Genomic DNA, 12,385 nt, shown 5'->3' on the forward strand with positions numbered 1-12,385 from the left:
TCTACACCACCACCTCATTACAATATTCCATGTACATAAATATGGAGACTAACTTTTCTACACTATTACTGTTCAGAGCTTTTTCTGCATCCCTATTTAGGCTACAGTTCTCTTTCTATGTTTGCGTTTAGGAACTTTACTTGCCTGATTTGGCCAGGGAAATAAGCACTTATAATTAATTGGGTCTCAAGCATGTTTTTCTGAGCATGTGACATCATGGGGAGCAGACAGCCCTCAGAAGAAGCCAACCACTGACCTCAGAATTCCTGCCTCCAGAACTGTGAGACTGTCTCTGCTGTTTAAGCCATCAAGTCTTTGGCACTTATGGAAACCTTAGCAAACTAACCCAATGTTAATATTTATGTGTTTTTAAACATTAATTTTTAATGTAAAAAAGACTTTTTTAAAGCATCTTTTTCTGTCTACTGTAAAGGGTGAGGAATTTCAAAGTATCTAATTTGTCAGTAAGAATTTAAAAACAGAATTTCTCTCATGAACTCATTTATAAACTACAGCTAAATCTCCAGAACGTAAAGTCATTTCTATTCAAGTGCAGCTGAGAAAGGGCTATTAGAACATAAGAAAGATAGCAGAATCAAAGTTAAATTCTTATTTTCTAAAATATTTCCCTTTTCTAATAATTACATGTCAATGTTATATTCCCCCAAACAGGGAATTCTTTTGATTTCATTATCAATTCCAACCATTATAACTTAAGTAAAATGTATATCCATCACACACTGTTGGTTAGAGAGACTAAAGTATTTAGAATTAAGAATTTCCCCAGTCAAGGGCCTTCATAAATTCCTCTTCAGTGAAAGACAGCATCTTGGCAGCTTCAATATGCATCTGTGTTTTTAAAAAAAAAATCAATGTTGTCTAATTTAGTATTAAGAATAAACCACACAACAGGAAATGTGTAAAAGTGTGTATAATATGCTATGTAATTATAAGCTCTGTTTCAGGAATAACAGTAATTACATTCAAGGGTCAGCCTATAGAAGCCTATTTGTCCAATGGTATTGTACCAACCAACCGTTGAGAGACAATATTTTAATACCTAACCTTTGCAAAATGGAAAAGAGGCAGAACCATGAATTCATATCTTCTCACTACCAGCTAACTCATGTAGAGAAGGAAACAATAGTGGTTTGGAATAAATTTTCACTCTTCAGGATTCCGAGAGGCAAACCAATCCTCTAAAATAATTTATTCTTGTTAAATGGTATGTTCTTTAGTTAGGGAGTACCCATACTGTATTTACCAGTCCCATTTTCCACATTACTAATTTACTTGCATGCAAATATCCACTTCCTTGAATGACACATTTATATAAATCTTACATATATTTAATATGTTTAGTACATTTTATGTAGATAAAATTTGGTGCCTAAGCATGTCAAGACAAACATACCTAAAGTAAAAATACTAATAAATATTTTAGTAGAGTGGCCAAATAATATCTATGGTGGTTTTTTTTTTAGGATAGACTCACCTTCTGTCTTTTTAAAACATCAATTAATTTTAATTGTTTCTTGAATCCTATCATTAATTCTCCTTTTTGTTTTTCTAGCTTCCTGTTTTCGGATTTTAATGCTTCAATTTTTTTGTGTTCTTCACTTACTATATCCTACAAAAGGAAAAAAGGAAAAAACTTATAAAAACTATCATCACATCAGTAATAAAAATTACTTTTTACTGAAATATAAAATTTTTGGTAAAGTTTTCTTTGCATTACTAAATTACTGTAACTTTGATAACTTTTAATGATGTTCAAGTCTCTCACATTTTTAAAAAAGTTTTTGAAATAACTCTATTCTAATTCCAGTAATCAACTCTCCAGACAGTAGCAGCTATAAACTCTGGACACAATTTTAAAAGCATTTAATAAGCAGACAGTGGAGGGGATATGGAAGCATACTGATTGAGAGCACTTTCCAGTTCATGTGTCCACAGGGGATAGCCCTCAAGCCAAAACTAACAGTCTTATTGGTGAGGAGTCCTCAAAATCTGCCTGTATATTCCCTTCAAATCTTTGGCAGACACCTAAATACCATGTGCAGGGTGAGAGTCCTAGGAACCCATGAAAAGCAACAGCTATGGTGAAAGAGCTGAGTTAGAGAATTCAGCCACTGCCCATGATAAGGAAGAACGAGTTTGTAATCTTGGTAAAAATTAAATGGATGAGCTCTGAAGCAATGTGGACAATGTGGGAAAAGGATCAGTGAACTTTAAGACAGGTCAGAAGTTATTAAGTACTGGAAGATGTTATACAGTAAGTCCTCACTTAACATTGTAGATAGTTTCTCTGACATTAGGCAAAAAAGAGTAACGTGGTAAAATAGTAAATATTAGACTTAAAAAAACTTCTTTAAAAGATGATTGAGAGTGATGTCAACAAGATGGCAAAGTAGGAAGCTCCAGGCCCTTGTTCCCCCAAGGAACACCCATGGAAACACTGAATATACAATATACAGATTAATGTAGTATTGTGAGCACTCTAGAAGCCAATTCAGCAGCAGCAACCAAGCAAGAACCACATTCAAAATACTAGGAATGTTCTGTAAATGTCAATTAAATCCATCTAATCTAGGGAGTCATTTAGGGTCACTGCTTCCTTGTTGATTTTTTGTCTGGAAGACCTATCCAGTGAAACCAGTGGGGTGTTCAAGTCCCCTACTAGGACTGTCTTGCTGTCGATCTCTCCCTTAAAGTCCTCTAGAAGTGTTTTTTTTAAAATAAATTTAGGTGCTCCTATACTGGGTATATATATGTTTATCAGGGTTATATCCTCTTTTTGGATCAGTCCCTTTAGTATTATGTAGTGACCTTTCTTGTCTCTCGTTATGGTCTTCATTTTAAAGTCTATTTTGTCCAATATGAGTATTGCTACCCCAGCTTTTTTTTTTCATTTCCATTTGCATGGAAAAACTTTTTCCATCCCTTCACTCTCATCTTGTGTGAGTCTTTTGTTTTGAGGTGGGTCTCTAGTAGACAGCCTATATTTCAGTCATGTATCCATTCAGCCACCCTATGTCTCTTTATTGGAGCATTTAATCCGTTTACATTTAAGGTTATTATTGATACTTACCTATTGCCATTTTAATTCTTTATGCCTATGTTTCTCTTTCTCTCTATTTCTACTTCTAATTATAGCAGTTCCTTTAACATTTCCTGCAATGCTGGTTTGGTGGTGATAAACTCCTTTAGCCTTTTTTTGTCTGGTTTAACGGATATTTACAGAACATTCCACCCCAAAGCTGCACCTCAGGTGCACATCAGTAGATGAGTGGATAAAAAAGCCGTGGGACATTTATACCATGGAATACTATGCAGCTGTTAGAAAGGATCTCTTATCCTTTGGGACAGCATGGAGGGAACTGGAGAGTATTATGCTTAGTGAAATAAGCCAGTCAGAGAAAGACAAGTACCACATGCTCTCACTCATATGTGGAATGTAATGAACAAAATAGATCCAGAGACATAGAAGCATGGAACAGACTGAGGGATCTCAGAGGGAAGGCGGGGTTGGAGGAGGGGAGAGGAGAGGTTAATCAAAGAACTTATATGTCTATAAGCATAACCCATGGACACAGACATTATTATGGGGAAGGCCTGGGAGTGGGGTGGATGTGGGGTAGAGGAGGTCAATGGGGGGGGGGGGGGGCATCTGTGTTATCTTTATTGTACAAATTAAAAAAAAATACTAGGAAATTTCATTGCATTTATGCTCACCCTCCTGGGCACAGTGAAAGAAGCCTCTCAATTCCCAGCTCCTCCCTTGGGATGGAAAGAAAAGAGTAGAACTTGGTTGTGATGTTTTGACATATGGGGCTGCCCTGAGGGACTGTTTTCTGTCTCACTTGATGGAATTGTGGCATAGTTTGAATATCAGGTTGGAGGCTGCTGAAAGCTGTGGTGGGCACTACTGGACATGAGGGCTGCAGGGTGTCTGCAGAACCATGGGTGCCTAGGGCCAAGAGACTATAGGCAGAGCAATAAAATACATCATCTAAGGCCCAAGATGCTTAGGAAATGAAGACATTTAAAAGAGAGCTTTAAGACAGAAAAAAAGGAATGGCAACAGAAGTTCTTCCTTATTAGTAATAACTTGAAATATAAATGGATTAAAGTCCCCATATACTAGAATTGATTTAAAAAACAGGACCAACTATATGCTGTCTATAATTCACTTTCAGTCTAAGGACATGTATAGATTGAAAATGAAATGATAAAGATATTCAAAGCAACTAGTAACCAAATGAGAATATGTGTGGCTCTAATAGTATCAAACAAGACAGACTAAGTAAAACAGTTATGAGACAAAGGAGATTATATAATGATAAAAGGGTTAATTCATTAGGGCGCTATAACAATTATAAATATATCTGCACATACATCAGAGCTCCTAAGTATATGAAGCAAACGTCAACAGAACTGGTAGGAGAAACAGCTCTGTAGTAATAGACTTCAATACCCAACTTTCAATAATGGATAGAACAATCAGAGTAAGGGAACAGTAACTGAACACTATAAACCACCTAGACCTAATAGACATCTTCAGAACATTCTCCAATTATATTAGGCCACTAAACAAATCTTAGTAAATTTAAAAAAAATTGAAATTATACAGAGTATCTTTCCTGTTCATAGTATAATGAAATAGAATCAATAGCAGAAGGAAAACTAATATTCACAAATATGTGGAATTAAACAACATACTCTTAAACCAATGGGTCAAAGAAACCAAGGGAATTTACAAAATATCTTCAGGAAAATTATAATGAAAATACAACATACCAAAACTTATAGGATACAGTGAAAAAGTTCTAGGGAGGGAAATTTATAGCTGTAAATGCTTACAGTAAAAAGGAAGAAAGATCTTATATAACTAGAAAAAACTAAACCCAAAGTTAGTTGAACACAGGAAATAATAAACATTAGAGCAGAGTTAATGAATACATAATAGAGAAACTGTGTAGAAAAATCAATGATATCAAGAATTGGTTCTTTGAGAAAAATCAACAAAACTGACAAACCTTTACCTAGACTAAGACAAAAGAGAAGGCTCAAATAACTAATATCAGAAATACAAGAAGGGCATTACAGCTGATACCCCAGAAATACAAAGGACTGTAAGAGAATGCTATGAACACCAACAGGATTGCTTTGTCTCCTTGGTATCTTTTGTAATTCCCTATAAATTTTCCTACATCTGTAAAAAATGCCATTGGAATCTTGATAGAGATTTGCATTGAATCGATAGATGGCTTTGGTAGTATGGACATTTTAACAATATTAATTCTTCCCATGCATACATGGTCAACTAATATTTGAGAAGGGAGCCAAGAATACACAATGGGAAAAGAGTCCCTTCAATAAATGGTACTAGAAAAATTGGATATTCACATGTAAAAGAATGAAACTAGGCTCCTATCTTATACACCCACAAACATGAACTCAAAATGGATTAAAGACTTAAATCTAAGACCAAAACCCATGAAACGCCTAGAAGAAAACTTGATAGTAAATAGAAATATATACACAAAACGTCATCCCACTTTGTTTAAATCGATCATCCATAGTGCAGTCCTGGGGTGGGAAGTTTGTCTTGAACACATTGAAGCTGTTTACATAAAGTTGATGGTTTTATACTGAGTTGTTCACATATGGAGTTACTACTTGAATTTGCAAAATGTCTGGCTAGAATTAGGAGACTCATCTGTCGTCATGGAAACAAGTTTTACTTTCTACTTCTCTAATGTGTGTGCTAAAATAGAGATCAAATCTACAATCAGAATTAGCAAATCCTGACATAATTGGTTATTCCACTTCATTTTCTTCAGACTCCCTTTAGAATGTACCAAATTAAAAATAATACTGTAATAACATGCTAATGACTGGCAAGTTTGTAAAGACTTCCTAACTTGTTCACTTAATGACTTCTATTAATAAATCTCCATCATCATGCCATCATTGATGGCTCTTAAATATGAACATAGTAATACCATACAGTATAAACTATCTCAGAAGATATCTTAAAATGCTACAGCCACTGCAACGTATTTGTCACTGTTAAACTTGTCGGAGGGCTTATCAAGATCAGTTTTGTTCAATGTCCTGTTGTGCTAATTTAATCCAAAATGTACTGTTTTACGTAACAAGGGTGGCTCCTAATTTCATCATCCAAGTCATTGTTAAATTATTAAATATGGTGCTAAGGGGGAAATTCCAATGGAGCATCACTTTCAGCTTGACACAGAACCTAAAACTAATAGCCAATATTTATAATGTATAAAATGTTTTCACACACATCGATATTTGAACAGATATTTTAGGAATTGAGTGGTAATTCTGTCAGTCATTTGCTAGATACTAGGAATACTACAGTGATTCTCACAATGGTTATCAAAATGTTATCTCAGAACCAGTGGCATCAGCCATCATCTGGGAGCTTGTTAAAACTGCCCTCTAGGCCTTACCCCAGACCTACTGAAGCAGAAACTCTGGGGGTGGGGCCCTGCAATCTATATTTAACAAGCCCTCCAGGTGAACCAATGACCTGTAAAATAACCTCTTGTATTATATATTAGAAAATTGAGGCCAAAAAGGATAAAACAAACAAGATTTTTTTAAAAAGACTTCATTTATCCCAAGATTAGAAAAGTGTCTGGCATATAATATGGGCACAAAATAAAGATACTTTGGATGAAAAAACTGAATGAATCCTTCAAAGAGTTGCACTATCACCCACTTATAGCAATTGCCCAAGCAATATAATCCTACCTACTGAAAATGTACATACTGATACTGAATGTATTTCTTCTGAAAAGAGAAATTTTTACCATTACAAGAATTATAATTTAAAAACTATTTAGTTTTGACTCTTGCATAAAAGAAGTTACCAAAGGTGATCACTATCAAAACCATTCAATTTTTCCATACCTTGTTATTTTGCCTTAATTTACTTAGCTCTAATTTATACTTTTCTGCTTCTTCTAGAGCTCTATTCAAGCGAACCTCTGTAGCACTCTGGGTAGTTGCAGCTTGTTTTTGTAGTCGTCTTTTATTTTCTAATTCCTGTACAGTAAAAGAAATATACATTTATAAATACATCGTAAGTTCCCACTATTGGTTTGCAACATTTTCCATTTCCATATTCCTTGCTTTCTCTGAAATTTTACACACACACACACACACACCACCACCACCACCACGAGGCTGAACACTGAGTGATATAGGTCTCAGAGAATTCTTACCCTGAGTTGGCATTAGAAAAATATATCTTTAAAGATATAGTTGCAAATTAAGCTTTCAAATTACTTTTGTTTTGAATTTTCTGCCTCTATTATTGACCCCAATATACAATATACATGCTCTTTATATTTATTTTTATTAGTCACTCCTTTGGGAACCACCCAAAACACCAATGTAAGACACAGACTCATAAAATACTGTGTTTGTGTAAACCTGACAAAATATATCATTTAAAAAAATATTTTTTAAATACAAAGCATTCATCATTAGCCTTACAAGGAAGTCCCAATTCTGAGCAAAAAACAGCTCTTCTGGGTTATTTTCCATTAATTGGAGTGGGTTTAGACCTGCATTTCTGCAAATATTCTAAGAGATGCTGTTGCAGAGAATCTATAGGTCACACTTGAAGAAATATGAACAGAGGATAAACTCCCAAACTCCACCATAATCTGGCACCATCATCTCATCTCCTGCCACAGATGTTACCTTTGGCTCTATCAGCAGTACTTGGATCTCTCCCAAACCACCATATTTCTTGCCTCTGAGCGTTTGCTCATGCTCTTCCTCCTGCCCTGATCCCTTCCTACTCCTCATTTTTACCTGGCTGGTACTCATCCTTTAAGACAGCTAGGGCCATATACTACGGTTTTACCTCCTCCCAGAAGCCTTTCCTCACTATGTTCCTCACTATCCTCCCAGGTTAGATTAGGTAGCCTTTCTTCAGAGCTTCTATAGCATCTTGATGTAAATATATCATAGTACCTTTGTGTGAAACAATCTTTCCATTTTGTTTGTTCCCCCCGCTATAGTGTAAGCTCCTTCAGGCTAGGAACTGCCTTTATTTCTATATTCCCAGCACTTTAGTGCCAAAAGGCACTAATGACATGTTTACTGAATGGAATTTATTTTGTAATACTTAATCTTCTTTGCATCACTTACAATGCCTAGTACAGAGCCTTTTACAAAGAACATAATAAATATGGAATTGAAGTTATGCAGTTAAAAATGCAGTTGTCTGTTTTCTTCTTTTGTAAGTTTTTCTCCTGGCTGTATCAGTATGCTTTATTTGAAAACTGATCTCCCTGGCTCTGAGTAATTAAAGGGAAAACAAAACAAAACACATGCTGCTCTTTATGTAGGTTTCTAAACAAATCAAACTGTGTATGGATACCATCTGCTATCACCAGCCTTCTTCACAGCTTTCTGGGTAGTAGCTTACACTAAAAGCAAGTCTCATTTATCTCACTGTTCACACGGAAAAGGCAGAGATTCTCATTAACTACAATGTTCACAATTCTTGGTGACTATAACCTACTTCACAGAAAAATGAAAACCATCCTTCATCACATGATGTCCTCCCTATCCCTGAATCAATAATGCCCACCCCCTTTCTTAGGAGAAGTTAAAAAGAAAAAGGATAGTCAGAAGAACAGTAAAGTAGGAAATTAGGTTTTCCCAAATAAGTAAATCCACTACAGAAAGGAAAATACTTATCAAAACTTGAAAACATTTCTGTTTTCAATCATACACAAGTACTTTTTACAAAATGCAGACAGGATACCAGTACTGTTATGAGAGAGCTCGCATCCTGAAAATACTCAATGAAGTAAATCTATTGTTACAAAAATTTAGTTTTCATATTGCTAGAAAAAAATTTTAAGAAAATCTTAAGCCCTGAGTTTTGTATTAGTTTTAAAAGAAAAAGCTGTATAGCTTAAAGAAAATCAAGTCTAACTTTAAAACTCAAATACTATGAGATACAGGAAGAAATAATTTGTCATTCTCTCAATTTTTAAAGCATAATGCACTACAAGAGGACAAGAAGAAAAAACGGTATGTATCAGGAGCACAAGACAAAATGTTGTAAATATGAGTAACACAGATTGCCACAGAATTCAGAAGAGGAACAATCAGATGTGGACAAATAAGTAATCAGATAAGGTTCTAGAAACAAGTGGCTAAGGAACAAAACGCAATAAACTTGGCATCTGAAAACCTGCCAGCTATGGTAGACTCAGTTTCTACATCTGAAATTGGGAGTAATAATATATTTACTTACTCAACACATTTATCAAGCACTGACTATGTCCTAAGTACTATTCTACACAACAGGCACATGATAATTAACCAAAGTTCCTCCTCTTATAAAACTTGAATTCTAAAGGAAGAGACAGATGATAAGCACATACATACATACATACACACACACATATGTAATATCTGGGATAAGGGCTATGAAGAAAAATAACGAATGGGAAAGAGCAGTGAAGAAGGGGCATAATTATTAAAGATAAAGTGGTTAGGGTAAGGCTTCCAAATGAAGGAAAGATTCATGTAAAGATCTGGTGGAAAGAATTACAGACTGGAGGAGCAATGAAGACAAAGAGGCAGAAATTCATTTAGTACATTAAAAGATCACCTAGTCAGGGGTGGAGAACCTTTTTTCTGCCAAGGGCCGTTTGGATATTTATAACATTCATGGGCCATACAAAATTATCAACTTAAAAGTTAGCCTGCTATATTTGGTCAAACATTTAACTCACCACTAATGTGATGGCTAGAACTGCTTCTCTTTGGCGAGGACTTGGCAGGGCCAGACCAAATGATTTCGCAGATCTAGGTGGTTAGTGTGGCTTCAGCTGAGTGACATAGGCACAGTGTTGGATTTTGAGAAAGTAGAAACAGGCAGGGGGAGCTTAGGTGGACCTTGTAATCCCTTCCTAGGAGCTTGGATTTCATTCTGAATGATATGGGAAGCTTTTGGAGGGTTCTGAGTGTGTGTGTGTGAGTGTGCACACGTGCATGCGTGCGCGTGGGGCGTGTATGTATGCGTGTCATGACTTAAGTTTGTTAAGGATTACTATACTACTGTGGTATTGCTACTGAGTGTAGGAATACCAATCTATGAGGTCACTGCAATGGTATAAATGAAAGTAGCTTAGCCTAGAGTAGAAGTAATGAGTTTTTGAGAAGTGGTTAATTCTACATATTTAGAAGACAGAATTGGCAGGACTTGATGGATTAGATATAGGTGCAAGGAAAGAGAAGGATCAAGATGAAATGTAGAGAGTCCCAGACAAGATGAACCCAAAAGAGGCCCATACCAACACATAATTAAAATGCCAAAGGTTAAAGACAAAGAGAGAATCTTAAAAGTACCAAGAGGAAGGCACTTAATGATGCACGAGGTAGCTCCCATAAGACTGTCAGAAGATTTCTCAACAAAAACTTTGCAAGCCAGAAGGGATTATCAAGAAATATTCAAAGTGATGAAAAGCAAGGACCTACAACCAAGATTACTATACCTAGCAAGACTATCATTTAGAATCAAAAAGAGACATAAAAGACTTTCCCATACAAGAAAAAATTAAAGTAGTTCATCACTACTAAACAAGTATTTTTTTTAATATTTTTTATTAACTTTAGAGAGACAGGAAGGGAGAGGGGGAGAGAGATAGAAATATCAATGAGAGGGAAACATCAACATTGATCAGTTCCTTCCTGCACAACCCCTGCTGGGGATCAAGCCCACAACCCGGGGAAGTGCCCTGACCAGGAATTGAACTGGCGACCTCCTGGTACATAATGGGTCAATGCTCAACCACTGAACCATGTTGTACACATAATAACTAAACTAGTATTATAAGAAATGTTAAAGGGGCTTATTCAAGAAGAAAAGATCAAAAACATGAATATTAAAATATAGGAAAGAAAAGAACTCTCACTGACAAAGTCAAACACATAATAAAAGTAGTGGACCAATTAACTATAAAAGCTAGTACAAAGGTTAAAAAGCAAAAGAAGGAAATTATGCATAATTACCAAAAGTAGTAAAAAAATGACAAAAACAAACGTAGAGGGGCTGAGTAAAAATTGAAGTGACATCAGAATGTGTTCAAACTTAATGGACCAACAACTTGAAACACACTGCTATCAACATAGCTTGGTATACAGGAAGCAGATGGTAACCACAAACCAAAAATCTACAAGAGATATACAAGAAATGAAAGGAATCTAAACATAACACTACAGAAAGTCATCAACATACAAGAAACAAGAACAAGAGAATAAGAAAGGAACAGAGAAGAAATACAAACACAAAAGAAAACATAATATAGTAATAACTACATACCTACCAATAATCACTTTAAATGTAAATGACCTAAATGCTCCAATCAAAATACACATGGTGGCTGAATGGATTAAAAAAAAGCAACAACACAAGACCCATACATATGCTGCCTACAAGAGATCCACTTCAGATAAAAAGAAACACACAGACTGAAAGTAAAGGAATGGAAAATGATAGTTCATGCAAATGGAAACCAAAAAAACCTAGGGTACCAATACATATATCAGACAAAATAGACTTTAAAATAAAGGCTGTAACAAGAGACAAAAAAAGGGCATTTCATAATGATGAAGGGATCAATACAACCAGACGATATAACTCATATAGAAGCACCTAAATATATATAGTGAATAATGATGGGCATAAAGGCAGAGATGAGTAGTATTATAGTCATAGTAGAGGACTTGAACACACCAACGACATCAATGGATCTATCATCCAGACAGAAAATCAACAAGGAAACAGTGGCCTTAAATGACACATAGAGCAGGTGGGCTTAATAGGTATTTTTTAGGATATTTCACCCAAAAGCAGCAGAATATGTATTTTTCTCAAGTACACTTAGAACATTTTCCAGAATAGACCAAATGTTAGGATACAAAACAAGTCTCAATAAATTTTAGAAGATTCAAATCATATCAAGATCTGATAACATGGTATAAAACTAGAACTCAATTACAGGAAAAAACTCAAAAACATCTGGAGGCCAAATAGCATGCTACTAAGTAACGAATGGGTTAATAAGGAGAGCAAATGAAAACGAAAACACCATGACCCAAATCTATGGGACACAGAAAAGTAGTTCTAAGAGGAAAATTCATAGCAATACAGGCCTACTTCAAAAAATAAGAAAAATATCAAACAATCTAACTTCACAACTAAAGGAACTAGAAAAAACAACCACAAAGCCCAAAGTGAGTAGAAGGAAAAAAATAATAAAGATCAGAGAGGAAATAAATAAGAGAGAGTCTAAAAAAGCAACAGAAAAGACCAATG

The 12,385-nt window shown here is 35.3% G+C and overlaps 1 protein-coding gene across 1 annotated transcript in view; it reads right to left on the minus strand.

Moving 5' to 3' along the window:
* TEX9 (testis expressed 9) overlaps positions 1–12,385 on the minus strand; it is a 21,155-nt gene continuing 8,770 nt past the window's right edge. The window contains exons 4-6 of the mRNA XM_016224970.2: positions 6,946–7,080; positions 1,496–1,630; positions 1–849 (exon numbers count right to left, since the gene is read on the minus strand). Of these exons, the coding sequence (XP_016080456.2) occupies positions 772–849; positions 1,496–1,630; positions 6,946–7,080 (348 nt within the window). The 3' untranslated portion in view covers positions 1–771. The remainder of the gene's footprint in view (positions 850–1,495; positions 1,631–6,945; positions 7,081–12,385) is intronic.

The sequence above is a fragment of the Miniopterus natalensis genome, chromosome 1 (genome assembly GCF_054644295.1).
Source record: "Miniopterus natalensis isolate mMinNat1 chromosome 1, mMinNat1.hap1, whole genome shotgun sequence".
In the NCBI taxonomy this organism is placed as follows: Eukaryota; Metazoa; Chordata; class Mammalia; order Chiroptera; family Miniopteridae; genus Miniopterus; species Miniopterus natalensis.